Source organism: Dama dama, chromosome 20 (genome assembly GCF_033118175.1).
Source record: "Dama dama isolate Ldn47 chromosome 20, ASM3311817v1, whole genome shotgun sequence".
NCBI classification, from domain to species: Eukaryota; Metazoa; Chordata; class Mammalia; order Artiodactyla; family Cervidae; genus Dama; species Dama dama.
This window is the reverse complement of record NC_083700.1, coordinates 108,569,502-108,583,540: the sequence shown is the minus strand read 5'-3', so window position 1 is coordinate 108,583,540 and position 14,039 is coordinate 108,569,502. Positions and strand designations below refer to the sequence as shown.

Below are 14,039 nucleotides of genomic sequence, written 5' to 3'. Positions count from 1 at the left end.
TGGAATCGAGGCTTCACAGGTGCGGAGAGCAAGGTCCCTACCCACAGGAGGTAAGGAGGCTGAGAAATGGAAAAGCAAGGTGATGGCGAGACTCAGGATGGAGAGGAAGAGGATGGCGACCTGGACGAGGAGGGAGTGAGCAGGAGAGGTGGAGACAGCCCGAGTCAAAGCAGAAGGGTGTGCACGTAGGTGGAAGGCACTGGAGAGCAAGCCCACGAGCCCACCTCTCAAGGGTCAGGTTCACGGGGTCTGCGGACAGGAGCTGCCCACTCTGGAGAGGGCTCCTAGGAATGGTGACCTCGGGGGGAGTCAGGTTTAAGGGTGCATTTGCTGAAGAGGTCCAAGACATTGAAGAGAGGGAGGTGCAGACTACAGAATCAGGACTGGGTGGGGAGAGAGGAAGAACAGAGAGGGTGGTTCGAGAGTGCCTTTCGGAAGACTGGGGGGCTGCAGGCTGGCTTCTGGCCCTCAGACACCCGATGTCTTGATGTAGACCTTCCCTCCAAACCCAGGGTTGACTCCTGCTGAAAACAGCCAGAAACCAAGTCTCTGTTGCCCTCCTGCCGGAAAAGGCATGAGAACCTGACCCTCCTGGCTGATGCTGACCAAATCTGAGGTCAGAGCCCAGAACTGGATCCCTAAGTCAAATTCTGACTTGGAGAAGATCATGCATGCAGCTTCCTGTTATCTGGCTTAATAGAATTCCATTTTATAAGTGTGTATCTGTCTCCCTCCCTCCTTCTGCCGACCAGAAGCGAGCTGGCGAACACCAGATGCGAGCTTCAAAGACCCTCAGAATTCCATCTCCACCTGCGTATTCGCTTTCCTCTTCTCTGCTGTTTCATCCCTATCGTCGGTGATCAACCGTACCATCTTCTCCCCAGGTTTTTCCATTTCTAATACCAAATTGGAATCCTCTTTCATGACAACATCTGTAGAAAAGGAGCTGCGTCTTGTGTCTCTATAAATTCACTACTTGATGAGCTCCAAGAAGGGAGCGCCATGCAGAGGGACGGGGGGCAGTGAGTGTGAGCTAGGATTCACTGTCTTTCCAATGGGGTGGGATGTCATTCGCTCCTCCATTGATTCCCTGTCCCCTTGGCCTGGGTTACAGCGTTCTCGCCTCCCTGATGTCCCAGGGCCCACTGCTCACGTGACAGACTTCAGCCTAAGACGTCACCTCCTCTGAGCTCTTTCCCTAACCAGGCTTCCGAGATGGTTCCCTTTTCTTTTGCGGTCTTGGCATTCTGGTCTTTTCCTTTGTGCACTGATTTGTAAGTATCTCTCTTCATTTCAGTAGTTACTTTTCCAGACACTGCATGTGTAGCAGTGAAAGAAAAGAGCAAACCTCTTCACCTTCCTGGAGCCTCCTGTCTCTGGGGCGTCAGGAACAAGCGGATTCACGTCACCACCCCTTGGTGCCCCCCTGGCTGCCAGGTGGCCTCCCCGTTTCTCCTCTCCCCCCCGCCCCCTGGAACGTAAGCCCTGCAGAGGCGGGCCTGGGTTATGCATTGTTGATCACTTAGCACAGTGCCTGGAGCACAGAGAGCACGCTGCTCCGTGTGGGAGCACGGCTGATGTGTGCTGCACGGGAACTGTGCCAACGCCACGCTCAGCGCTAACGATGCAGAACTGCCCGACCCGCGGCCCCCTGCCCCTGCCCACTCACAGTCAGGTGGGGCTAGAGACAGTGACAGTGTACACTGGGATGCACCTTATCACACCACCCCTGCAGGTGTAGCAAGGCCGCTCCGATCTCAGGCTGGGGCTGGGAGAAGCAGAAAGGCTTCACGGAAGTCTCCCAGGCAGACAGGGGAATCAGCCTTTGCTGACCACTTCCTGGTGGTTCCTCCTTGCACCGTCTGCTCTCCACCCCATCCCTCGTTGCCTCAGCCCACTTCTCTTAATTTCTCACCTGGGGCGTGTCATCAAGCAAAAACTGTTCCCCTGCCCCTCCCCTGGACTCTGTACTCTGCAAATCACTGTGAGATTGCTAGAAACAAACATCTGATCATTAGTGTGCCCTGCTCATTGATTCTTCCATGGCTTCCCATAATCCACAGATGAAAACCCTTAACTCCTTGGCATGGCAGGACCTTTGCCTACCGCCTCCCACCCTGGCTTCATCTTTGTCCATCTTCGACCTTGAGATGTAAATACCATAAAAAGGAGCCACCTGCAGGGAGGTAAAATAACGCCAGGATGACAAGTGAGGGCTCCGAAGTCAGAGAGTCCTGGGTCTGTATCCTGGCCCTGACACCAAGGAGCAGACCTTGGGTACCCTTCCTATCCTCCCCGAGCCCTAGGTTTGTCATCTGTAATATGGAAATGGTAATAATAAGAGCCACTTTGCAGCATTGTTTTGAGGATTAAATGAGTATATGTATATAAGACAACTGTCAAAACGTCCAGCATGTGGCACATGACCAGTAACCAGGAGGTGTTTCCTCAAGGTCATTACTGGCTGCTGCTGGCAGATTCCAGCTGGCTCTCACAAGGCTCTAAGTTGGTACCTGCTGTCTGCTCCTCCTTAATGAACACCCCCTGCTTGTCTGTCAGACAAAGAATCTTCTTTCAGTGTCAGCTCAAGTGCTTCCCACTTGGGGATGTGCCCTTGAATCATTCAGGCAGACTTAGCTTGCTCTCTTGCTCTCTCTCTGTGTCACTCCCAGCCCCCTTGGACAATTTATTTATTTCTTCATTTTGAAGAACAGAAGTTCAATGTGGCAGGAAGTGAGGATGAAAAGAGATGAGCCTGGAGAGATGGTCTGAGGAGACCATGAAGAGTCCAGATCAGCTCCTTAAAACCAGAAATCCCACCCCTTCTGCTCTTTGTATCTTCAGAAGCAAGCACAGTGCCTTAGGCATCCTGAGGGCTCCAGACCCATTGTTCAACCAGCATAGGCTCCTGACAGGTGACCAGGACACTTTTGGTGCTTTAGACGACCCCTGGGCACGCCTGGATCTCATGGATTTCCTTGGAACCACATCCTACTCCACTTTTCTACTGATGATGGGAAGGTCACAAGCAGGCAAGAGGCAGCGTGCACCTGTATGTGTGTCTCTGGAAATCTGTGCACTGGTCTCTGCACACACTTTTCACGAACGGGATGGAGGTGTGGGTGGATGTGGTGGGTGACATTCATCCCTCCCATCTCCTCCCTCCATCAGACTGTTATGGGTGTATTCACAGGCTGAAGGAGGTTGGGAAACAGGGGTGAATATGGTAAATATGGGTGAAGATAAACATAAAGAATATCCAGGTTGCCCCATACTATTTGTATCAGCCCCAAACTGGAGCTTGCCATCTGCAAAAACCCATATATTCAAAGAATATATTTCAATTGGCAGATTGTTGTAGTTTAGTTGCTAAGTCATTTCTGACTCTTTGTGAGCCCATGGACTGTAGCCCACCAGGCTCCTCTGTTTATGGGATTTCCCAGGGAAGAATACTGGAGTGGGTAGCCATTTCCTCCTCCAGGGGATCTTCCTGACCCAGGGATAGCACCCACGTCTCCTGCACTGGCAGGCAGATTCTTTATAGGGGGGCCACCAGGGAAGCCCCTGATGGCAGATTAATTCCTGCCAAGTTTTAACGGGGCAATATCCTCTGCTGTTTACCACCCCTAGCAAACCTCTGGGTCCTGGTGACTGAGGAAGCTTTAAAGATATCATGCAAACTCAGTGAGCATCTTGGGACCATGCCTGATGTCATTCCTTGTTGAAACTGGAAAGTCTGGGCCTTTGAACTTATGGGGATAAAGCAAGAAGAGGGAGAGGTCCTGAAAGTTACAGACCTGGGGCTGAAAATGGCCATGTGCTTGGCACTCTGGAAGGAGGAAAGGCGGGGTCCAGAAAGGAGCAGAGTCAAGATGCTGGGCTGTCACCCTCAGCCTCCTTTCAAGCTCAGCTCCAATGCCATCTCTTGCAGGGGCCCCCCGATGCCCCCGCCAGTGTTCAGTTCTGGAGAAGGGGTATCACCTGCAGAGGGCTAGACTTGACCACCTTCTCCCTGCTTGCTCTCAGACTTTATTCTGCAGAGGTGTGAGCTTCAACCCTAGGGATGTGTCTGCTAAGTTAGCCTGTTCTCCCTTGGGGATGTCAGATCAACTCCTTTCCATTCTACAAGCAAGTGTTAGTTTCAGACACCAGCTCCTCCAGGGAGCCTTCCCTGATGCCCTCGAGTAATGTTAGTGGCCCCTCCTTGCTACGCCTCATTTCCTCTGACTCTAGTGAAGACAGACTGTGACTTGGGTGAAGGCATAGCTTGTCTTGTTATCCTTGTATCTCCTTGCAGTCTGAACAGTGTCTGTAACATAACAGGGGCCTAGACGACGCTGAATGCACAGGTGACCTTATTTCCAACATGAGTCCCCTGGACTATTTGGCATTCTTCCTACATGATCGCTACTGCCCTGATCCTTCTTATCTCCAGGGTCAAGGTCCTAGCTCCTTCCACATCTGGGCCAGTCTCCTAGATTCCCCATGAGGCTGCCAGATTCCAGGCTCCAAGTTAGGAAGCAAGGAGACTCCCAGATTGATGCTAAAACTTGTTAGCAAGTTGTATGTAATTTTATAATGTTTCTGGTAAGTGCTAATTGCCTGTTCCTTAAATATTTCTTGTTCTGCTGGGAAGCAGAGCAATTGCAACTGTGAATGCGCTTCCTACAGCTGGCTGCCCTCATGGAGGGGGCCTGAGTTTCTAAGATTTGAGAATGTGGATATTGACAGAATTGGAGGCCCCTCCCCCACTCCGACCTGGGATTGTGACAAACAGAACAAGAAGAATTTCTGGGAAACAAATCCCTCAACTTTTTCCACCCAGGGGCTTGAACTTTTAATGGGAGGGGATGGTGATACTGTGGTACCACCTGCCTACCCGAAGGAAGCTTCTCTCTACCTCAACTGGGGCACAAGGGGTATTGATGCTGATGGGGTAAGGTATGCCTAGGAGAGGTTTTCAGCCTCAAATGCCCCATGCCACCTGCGGGAACATTTGTATCCCTGCCAACCTCCCATTCCTGAGCCAAGGTGTCCTGTCCTGTATGGAATTTCCTAAGAGTTGGGACAAAAGGAGGCTAAGATGGGGGTGGAGGTAATGCTGAAGCTCTGGGCCATGAGTCTAGGTTGGAGGGAGAGCTGCAGGACTATGGAGCCAGGGGAGGGGAGCAGGCTTTTAAGCTGAGTGTTTCCTAAATGCTAGGCCCTTTGCTGGTGGTAAAGAATCTGCCTGCCAATGCAGAAGGTGCAAGAGATGAGGGTTTGATCCCTGAGTCAGGAAGATCCCCTGGAGTAGGAAATGGCAACCCACTCCAGTGTTCTCGCCTGGAAAATTCCATGAGCAGAGGAGCCTGGCAGGTTACAGTCCAAAGGGATCGCAAAGAATCGGACATGACTGGGCTACTGAGTGCACACACACACACACCACACAGGCCCTATGCTGGGGGCATCACTGTATGGAATTCTCTCAAGACTCCTATGAGATGAATGCTTATCAGTCCTTCTTCACAGATGAGAAAGCTCAGGCTCATGGAAGCTGAGGGATTGGCTGAAGATCACACACACGGCCAGTGGCAGAACTCGAATGTAAATTGGGTTTGTCTGACCCCAGAGCCTATGGGGCAGTGGGGAATGTGGGCTCTTGGCACCTGAGTGCTGGGAGATGGTAAAGCAGGCCAAAGGGGATTGAGAGGGTATAAAGGAAGGGTGCCTGACTGTGCTAGGCCCTGGGCTAGGCCCTGTGGGACCAGATACATTAATAACCTGTCATCTGCCTAGAATGGGCTTTGATAGGAGCCAGCATTTGGCTTGGAATTATCATCATGGAGGGCCTTGGATGCCATGTGAATGATTGTGCTTTATCCTGAAAGCAATGACAAGTTGTCATCTGGGACTTCCCTGGTAGTCCACTGTTTAAGAATCTGTCTTGCAACACAGGGGATGTGGGTTTGACCCTTGGTCAGGAAACTAAGATCCTACATGCCATGGAGCACCTAAGCCTGTGTGCCACAACTATAGAATCCTTAAAGTGCAATGAAAAATTCTGCATAATGCAATGAAGATCCCGTGTGCAGCAACTAAGACCTGATGGAGTCAAATAAGTAAATAAATATTTTTTTAAAAAGTTTTTTTTTTTTTTTTTAATGTAGCAGGAACCATGCTAGATTTGGATTCTAGGAAGATCACTGGGCTGCATGAGGCAGAAGGCTGGGGTGGAGGGAGAGGTGATGAAGGCCTCAGTCACATCAGTGACAGAGGGAGAGCTGACAGAATCTGGGGACCGAGTCAGAGATGGCAGAAGGAGGAAGTGGAAGGGAGGCCACGTGATGGCACGGGTAGTGGAGCTGGGTATGGAGACAGGGGAGACAGGGGCGTAGGGGTGGGCGTGAAGATGGAGAACTTGGCTTTGGATGGTGTTAATGGACTGAAAACTCGTGTCTCCCCAGATTCACATGTTGAAGTTCTAATCCCTCAGTGAGGCTGTATTTGGAGATGGGGCCTCTAAGGAGGTACTAAAGGTTAAACAAGGTCATAGGGTGGGGCCCTGATCTGACAGGATTAGTGTCCTTATGAGAAGAGACAGCAGAGAACTTGCATTCTTCTTCCCCATCCATGTGCACATATCCAGGAAAGGCCTTCTGAGGACACAGTGAGAAGGAGCCACCTGCAAGCCAGAAAGACATCTGGCAGCCATCTGAAGCCAGCCCAGAACAGAAACTGCATCAGCTGGTACCCTGACCTTGAACTTCTAGCCTTCAGAATCGTGAGAAAATAAAGTTCTGTTATTTAGGCTACCCAGTCTTTGGGATTTTGTTATGGCAGCCGGAACAGATCTAAGCCAGATGTAATGGGCTCGAGATATCCAAGGGGGAAGCTGTGTAAGATGTGTCACAGGTAGACTGATGTCTATTGGGGAGCAGATTTGAAAGTCCCCAGGGTTCTGGCTAGGCTGAAGCCATGGGAGTAGATGTGATCAATGGTGGAAGGTTCTAGAAAGAGGATGAAAGCTGAGGGCCTGAGAAGTGCCTGCCCTGAGAGAACCATGCAGGAGCTGAGAGGGAGCAGCCAGGGAGGAGAGGACCCGGGAAGTGGCAGGGAGAGAAGCCCAGAACAGATGGGAAGGGACCAGTCACATCGGGGCCCCAGGGAACTCAGCCACCCACCTCTTCCACAAAGAAGGCATTGACTCATCATGAAGGTGTGAGACCCTCAAACACAAGGTCAAAGGTGGAAGGACAAGAAGGGAAAGGCAGGCCCATCCCAACATGTAATCCTTCCTGGGTTCTTCTTCCTGCTGGACAAGGTGCCAACTCTTTCTGAAACCTTGATTGAGACCCTTGGAGACAAGGGTCTGCCTTCTGCCTCTTCTGCCTCCATAAGCTTCACCATGGCCACCGTGAACGACTTCCTTTCCCAGCCAGCCTAGGGAGTGAGGGGGAGGCAAGGACCTAGGACCAGGGCTATCCGAGGAAGCCCAGGACACCTGGGGGACAGGCAGAGAGACTCGTGTCCCTGCAGATGAGGATGTACCCCAGAGTGGAGGACAGTGGTCATCAGGGCCTTTCTTGGCCCCCAAGGCACGGCACCTCTGTGCTCCCGGCAATGTGCCAGGAGCCTTTTGTAATCTCATTTCATAACACTGCACAACAGTGTGATACGGTCGACATTATTGCCTCCATTTCACCAGTGGGGAACCTGAGGCTCAGAGAGACTGTATGACTTGCCTAAGGTCATACATCTGGGGCTGTGCTGGGATTCAGCAGCTCGGGTCCAAGTCCAGAGTCCGTTCTATCTTCACGGAACCTGCTGCCTCTGCACCCAGAACCGAGGTAGCCCCTGTGAGTTAGTGAGGTCTCTAGATGCCCAGACTCTCTTCTCTCTTCCTACTTTGTCACAGTTCTGAGAAGTCCTCTGGCCCACACTTATTTCGTGACCAGCGGTCACATAGCATTATGTTTTTAGGTCAAGTCTGTGTGCCCCTATTGTAACCTCAGCCCCCAGCTTCATACAGGTCATATATCAATCAATACTGAGCGAAATGGACAAATGACCTCATCCAATCTCTAGTAACAAGGAACCCAGGCTCACGATATGTGGCCCACTTGATTAGGGCAGAGCTTTGGCTTCCATAAAGATTTTATAAGGAATTGCAATTCTGCAACTTTGGAGGGCTCCTGGTATAAGAGGAAAATCATGGGCTTTGAAGCCGGAGAGACTGGGGTCGAATCTCGACTCTGCCAGGTCCCACACTTCTGTATGACCCTGGGCAGCTCACTTACCCTCTAAGTCTCCGATTCCTCTTCTATAAAAGAGCAGCCATCATCACAGAGTTGTGATTATGGAATGAGATGGAGCGGTACTTTTCAAGCTAGTGCTTAGCCACAAATCCCCTCTTAAATGAGGGCTTACAGGAGGAGAGGGAAAGATGGAGGCAGGGTCAGGGTCCTCCCTGCTGGGCATCCCCATCCCCATAAGTGAGTGGTCCCCAAGGGATCTCAAGTCTTTATGTGACACTGTTTGTGCAATGAACATTCAATGAGACAATGGATGTTCAGCTTCTGGTACATCACAGGCTCTCCACAAATGCTGGGTCCCCTTCTTTTAAAATGAAATCACACCAAACGAGCCCAATTCCCCTTTCCAACATAACAACCCTTCAAATATTTGGACACAGCTCTCAAGTCTCCCCTGAGTCCACTTTTCTCTGAAAAAGCATTCATGGGGCTGTTAACCTTTCTCACTGGGTTTGACTTGAAGTCCTCTCCTTATCCATCTCAAGCTGGGGTCTCCACAACTCTGCCCAATTCTCTGATGCCTGATCAGAATAGAATAAAGCGTCACTCACTCCCTGGGATAAATTCTAGCAGCCAATTTTTGAAAATTCAAACAGGACTTGAAATTTCTCCCCATTTCATCTTATCCTGGTACTTTAGCCAACTGCTCCACCCTGTTGAGCTCTTTCTGCCTGCTGTTTGCTGACTGTAGTGACCACCATCCATCTTAAAGTCACGTGACTTTGGTCTTATTCAAGCCATGAATAAGATATAAAAAGATTTGGGAATACAGTAGAAAGATTTGGGAAGATGGATGGCACAGAATCATTCCTCCCCACTTTTGGTAACTGCTAAATATCTATGCAACTGCTGAAATGGGGACACCTAGAAATTTTGAGTCTAAATCCACTCCCATGTCCAAAGAAGTGAGTGGCAGAGCTTGGGCCTGAATCTCTTGATTTCTTGCCTGGGGCTCTTTCCTGCATATATATAACTTTATGTGTCAGAAGAGCACATTCATTTAACTACCTCTGTACTTACTTCAGTTCAGTTCAGTTCAGTCGCTCAGTCATGTCCGACTCTTTGCAACTGCATGAACTGCAGCACGCCAGACCTCCCTGTCCATCACCAACTCCCGGAGTCCACCCAAACCCAAGTCCATCGAGTCCGTGATGTCATCCAACCATCTCATCCTCTGTCGTCCCCTTCTCCTCCTGCCCTCAGTCTTTCCCAGCATTAGGGTCTTTTCCAATGAGTCAGCTCTTCGCATGAGGTGGCCAAAGTATTGGAGTTTCAGCTTCAGCATCAGTCCTTCCAATGAACACCCAGGACTGATCTCCTTTAGGATGGACTGGTTGGATCTCCTTGCAGTCCAAGGGACTCTCAAGAGCCTTTTCCAACACCACAGTTCACAGGCATCAATTCTTCTGCTCTCAGCTTTCTTTATAGTCCAACTCTCACATCCATACATGACCCCTGGAAAAACCATAGCCTTGACTAGACGGACCTTTGTTGGACTCACTCACTAGTTAACTCGCTCATCACCTTATAATTTGCAGCACTGTCCCCAATGGCCTGTTATTATCTCCATTTCACAGATGAAGACACAGAGCCCTGGAGAGGCTGGAAAGGGACAGAATCAGGATTTGAACTCAGCACATGTCACCCAGTTCTCTGTCTGCTGGTCTGTCTCACTCAGAGGTGTGCTTCCTATTTTGAGGACAGTTCCTCTATCATCCCGACCACAGTGGGCATCAAGGTGTGACAGTGTTCCTGCAGGAAATAAGGAGTAGCCTCCTGTTATGGGTTGAATCGTGTTCTCCAGAAAAGATGTGCGGAATCCTCACCCCCTGGCCCCTGTGTATGTGACCTTCCTTGGAGATAGGGTCTTTGCAGAAGTAATCAAGTTAAGACGGTGAGTCTGATGTATGTCTGATGTCCCACGGGAAGAGCAGAGAGACACACAGGGACGTGCAACATGAGGGGCAGAGATTAGAATGATGCAGCTACAAGCTAAGGATCGCCGGCCACCACCGGAAGCCAGGAATAAGCAAGGAAGGGGTCTACCCAGAATCTCATGGGGAGCCTGGCCCTCCTGACACCTTGAGTTCAGACTTCTGGCCTCTAGAATTGTGACAGAATAAACTTCTGCTGTTGAAACCACCCAGTTGGTGGTGGTTTGTTAGGGCAGCCCTTAGGAGATGAGTACAGTCCCTGTGTACCCATTTGGGTCACAGAGGCCAGGTCCTGGTCCATGGGAGGTGTGAGGCAGCCTGAGTGCAGTGAGAGACCTTTGGAGCTGCTCCCCCTACAGGGACCTGTGTGGGCGTCTCAGGTGGCTCAGTGGCTAAAGAATCTGCCTGCAATGCAGGGGATGTGGGTTTGATCCATGGGTTGGGAAGATCCCCTGGAGAAGGGCATGGCAACCCACTCCAGTATTCTTGCCTGGAGAATCCCAAGGACAGAGGAGCCTGGCAGGCTCTGGTCCATGGGGTGGCAAAGAATTGAACATGACTGAAGCAACTTAGCATGCATGCACACATGCAGCATGCGCAGGGTCCCATGGAGAAGGACACCATCTCTGAATGAGGTGTGGGAGGGTGCCCCTCTCCCCCACAGCTGCCCCCTGTCTGGTAGCCCCCTCGTCATTTTAGACCGACAGCTCACTGTCTTGATAAAGCCTTTCCTGATACCCCAGAAAGGATGACCAGCCTTTCTCTATGCTCCCACTGGCTCTGCTGGCGATGATTATCTTGCTTTAATAATAGCTTACTTGTACAGGAGGCTCAGCTTGGTGCTCTGTGATGACCTAGGGGGTAGGATGGGGGTGGGGTGGGAGGGAGGTCCAAGAGGGAGGGTATATATGTATGCTTACGGCTGATTCACTTCACTGTGCAGCAGAAACTGACACAATATTGTAAGGCAATTATACTGCAAAAAAAAAAAAAAGATAGCTCATTTGTTTTTTCCTCTGACCATGCAGGTCCTTTACGGTGAAGGTCTAGATCTGCTGCATCTGTTCCCCGAGTGTTAGTCTAGGGTCGGATACCTAACAAGGCCTTCCAAAAGACTTGGGGGTGTTGTGATGGGGATCTTTTTGTGGGGATCTGCGTTGGCAGCCATCTGCCATCAGGAGGTTTGGCTGTATACAAAGATGAATGATGGTGACAATATCTCTTGGAGCCCAGATTGCTGTTCCCTTAGTGCCTGTTCCCACCAAGAGATGAAGGTCACCCTCGTCTGCACCCTCCTCAGGTCACCAGTGGTGTGTGTCTGGCCCTAGCCCTGTGCATACAGTCACTCATCACCATGACAGCCAAATAGGGTAGCTTGGGAAGCTACTGTCTCCAGTTCAAAGATTTAAAAAGTAAGCAAGGCTCAGAAAGTTTATGAGGACTTGCAAAGGTCTACACAGGCCAGGTGTGAATCAGGGGTGGAACTGATGTGTGTGCCTGGTGCTGGGAGCCAGCACTTTAAGTGACTGGCCCCAGATAATCCTCAAAACAGCCAAGGAGACCCACTGGACCAAGGAGAAGGATGGGGCTCAGAGAAGTCGAATAACAGGTCTAAGGAGAGGAACCTAGTACAGAGCAGAGCCAAGATTCGAACCCAGGGTTTGCTGACTTAAAGCAGATCCCAAGTGTCTGACTCATTGGCTCCCCCACGGCAGTCAGTTACCTTCATAAGAAGCCTTGAAGCCCAAGGAGCTGCCACTGCCATCTGTCTGGAAGAGGAGCCACATTTGATGGTTGGTGCTGACGATGAGATCTGGGACCGACGTACCTGTCAGGCTGTTGGGAGAGAAACATTTAGAGGTGTGAATCCACCGTGGAACCCCAACAGAAAGACTGTGTCACCGATGGCATCTAAAGGCACATCGAGGAATCCTGGGTCCCAGTGCTGCGGGCACTGAGCCTGGCAGCACGTGCTCACGTGCTGGGAGACGCAGGACCGCTCCCCTCTGCACAGGCCAAGCTGCTTCTGCACCGCAACTCCCCTCCCCAGACCCCTGGGCTCAGGGGAGAGATCTGCATCCTCACTTGCATAGGGAGGGATGGCTGGAGCCAGGTCCAATCGAGGGGAGTGTCTACACTCCCGCAACCTCCCATCTTTCGTGTGAACGGGACTGCAGGGAAGATACAGACAGAAACCCATTTTCCCAGTCGGAACCCAGACAATCCTTTTAATGAGGCATGTCTTCCCATTCCAGCATGAGAAAGTGAGGCTTTAAGTGCAGCCCCCACCATGGGCAACACTGCTTCTGAAAAAGCAAGTTTAGACATGGAGAGGAGTCTGATTCAACTCGCATTCACCAGGCACCTACCCAAGCCAGACCATTTCCCTTCCATTATCTCATTTAGTGTCCCCACAGCCAGCGAGGTAGGAGTTGTGTTACCCTCATTGTACAGATGAGAAGACGGAGCTACAAAATGGGCAGTGGCTTTCCCAAGGTCAGCCTACTGGAGAGTGGCAGGGTCAGAGTCCACTGCGTAGGCTAGGGTACCCAGAAGAAACCTGACTTCCTTCTTCTGCTGAGACCAGACAAATCTTCAGCACAGATGGGGTGTGAGGGGCTGGGGAGGGGTGGTTGGATTAATGAGCTCTAATCTCTGCTCCACCATGGGGTCTCAAAGCTTGAGGGGGCCTGAGTTGGTTGTAGAGAAATGATCAGTACAACATGAATGCCGTCGGGATGGAGCAGGGCTAGACTGCCTGGGATACACTAGCTTGGCCCATGTGACATCCCTGGCCTGGGGACCTGACCCTGACATTCTGCAATGATGGGGACCCTGACATTCTGCAATGAGTAAGGAATGACCCCAGGATGGTGGTGAGTAAGGGAGAAGACAGGCTTCTGCTTTTCTTTTGCGTGACTCAATGATGACAACAAAGGAATCATTTTGCAATGTTTCCCTGAAGTTTTTTTTTTTTTTAATTTATTTATTTTAATTGGAGGACAATCACTTCACAACACTGTGATGGCCCCTGCCACACATCATTCCTGAAGTTTTGAACTTGACATTGGCCTAAAGAGATCTGAGGGTGGTGGGAGAGTCCCTGGGCTGCTACAGAACTTGTTGGGATCTCATTCAAGCTAGACTGGTCCAGAGACCTGGGTACAAGCCGTGGATCTGTCATTCATTTGCTGTGGGACCTTGGGCAAGTGGCTGAGCCTCTCTGAGCTTTTTCACCCCATATAAATGAGGGGTTGAATTGTATGATCCGCCAGTCTTTTCAGCTCTGCTGTTCTAAGGTTTTCTCTATGACAAAGCATACTGGGGCATGAAGGAGACAGAGTGGGATCGTGGCCTCTTGGGTATATTGAGCTGGTGTACCACACAGGTCAGCACACCAGGGCAGGTGAGTGATGGGGATGCAGAGAAGAGGGGAGGTGTTGAGTGTGATGGGTAAACCATGTGACAACCTGATGGGGCCACAGAGTACCCAGATATCTGACCAAACATAATTCTGGGTGTTCCTGGATGAGATTAGCATTTAAATAGTGGAACTGAGTAAAGCAGATTGCTCTCCCCAGTGAAGGTGGGCCTCATCCAATCAGTTGAAGACCTGAGTAGACCAAAAATGTGGACTCTCTCCCAAGTGAAAGAGAATGCTTCCTGCTTGCCTGACTTTCAGCTAGGACAGTGTCTGTTCCCACCCTGCCCTTGAACTGCACCTCAGCTTTTCCTGGGTCTTAAGCCTGCTGGCCTTTGCTCTAGAACGCCATCATCAGCTCTCCTGGCTTTCCAGCTTGCTGACTCAGCC

General features: G+C 50.8%; 1 protein-coding gene across 1 annotated transcript in view; it reads right to left on the bottom strand.

Moving 5' to 3' along the window:
• Positions 1-14,039, bottom strand: part of CSMD2 (CUB and Sushi multiple domains 2) — a 676,035-nt gene that overhangs the window by 271,928 nt on the left and 390,068 nt on the right. Inside the window, 1 exon segment of the mRNA XM_061120111.1 lies at positions 11,952-12,064. Coding sequence (XP_060976094.1) covers positions 11,952-12,064 — 113 coding nt within the window.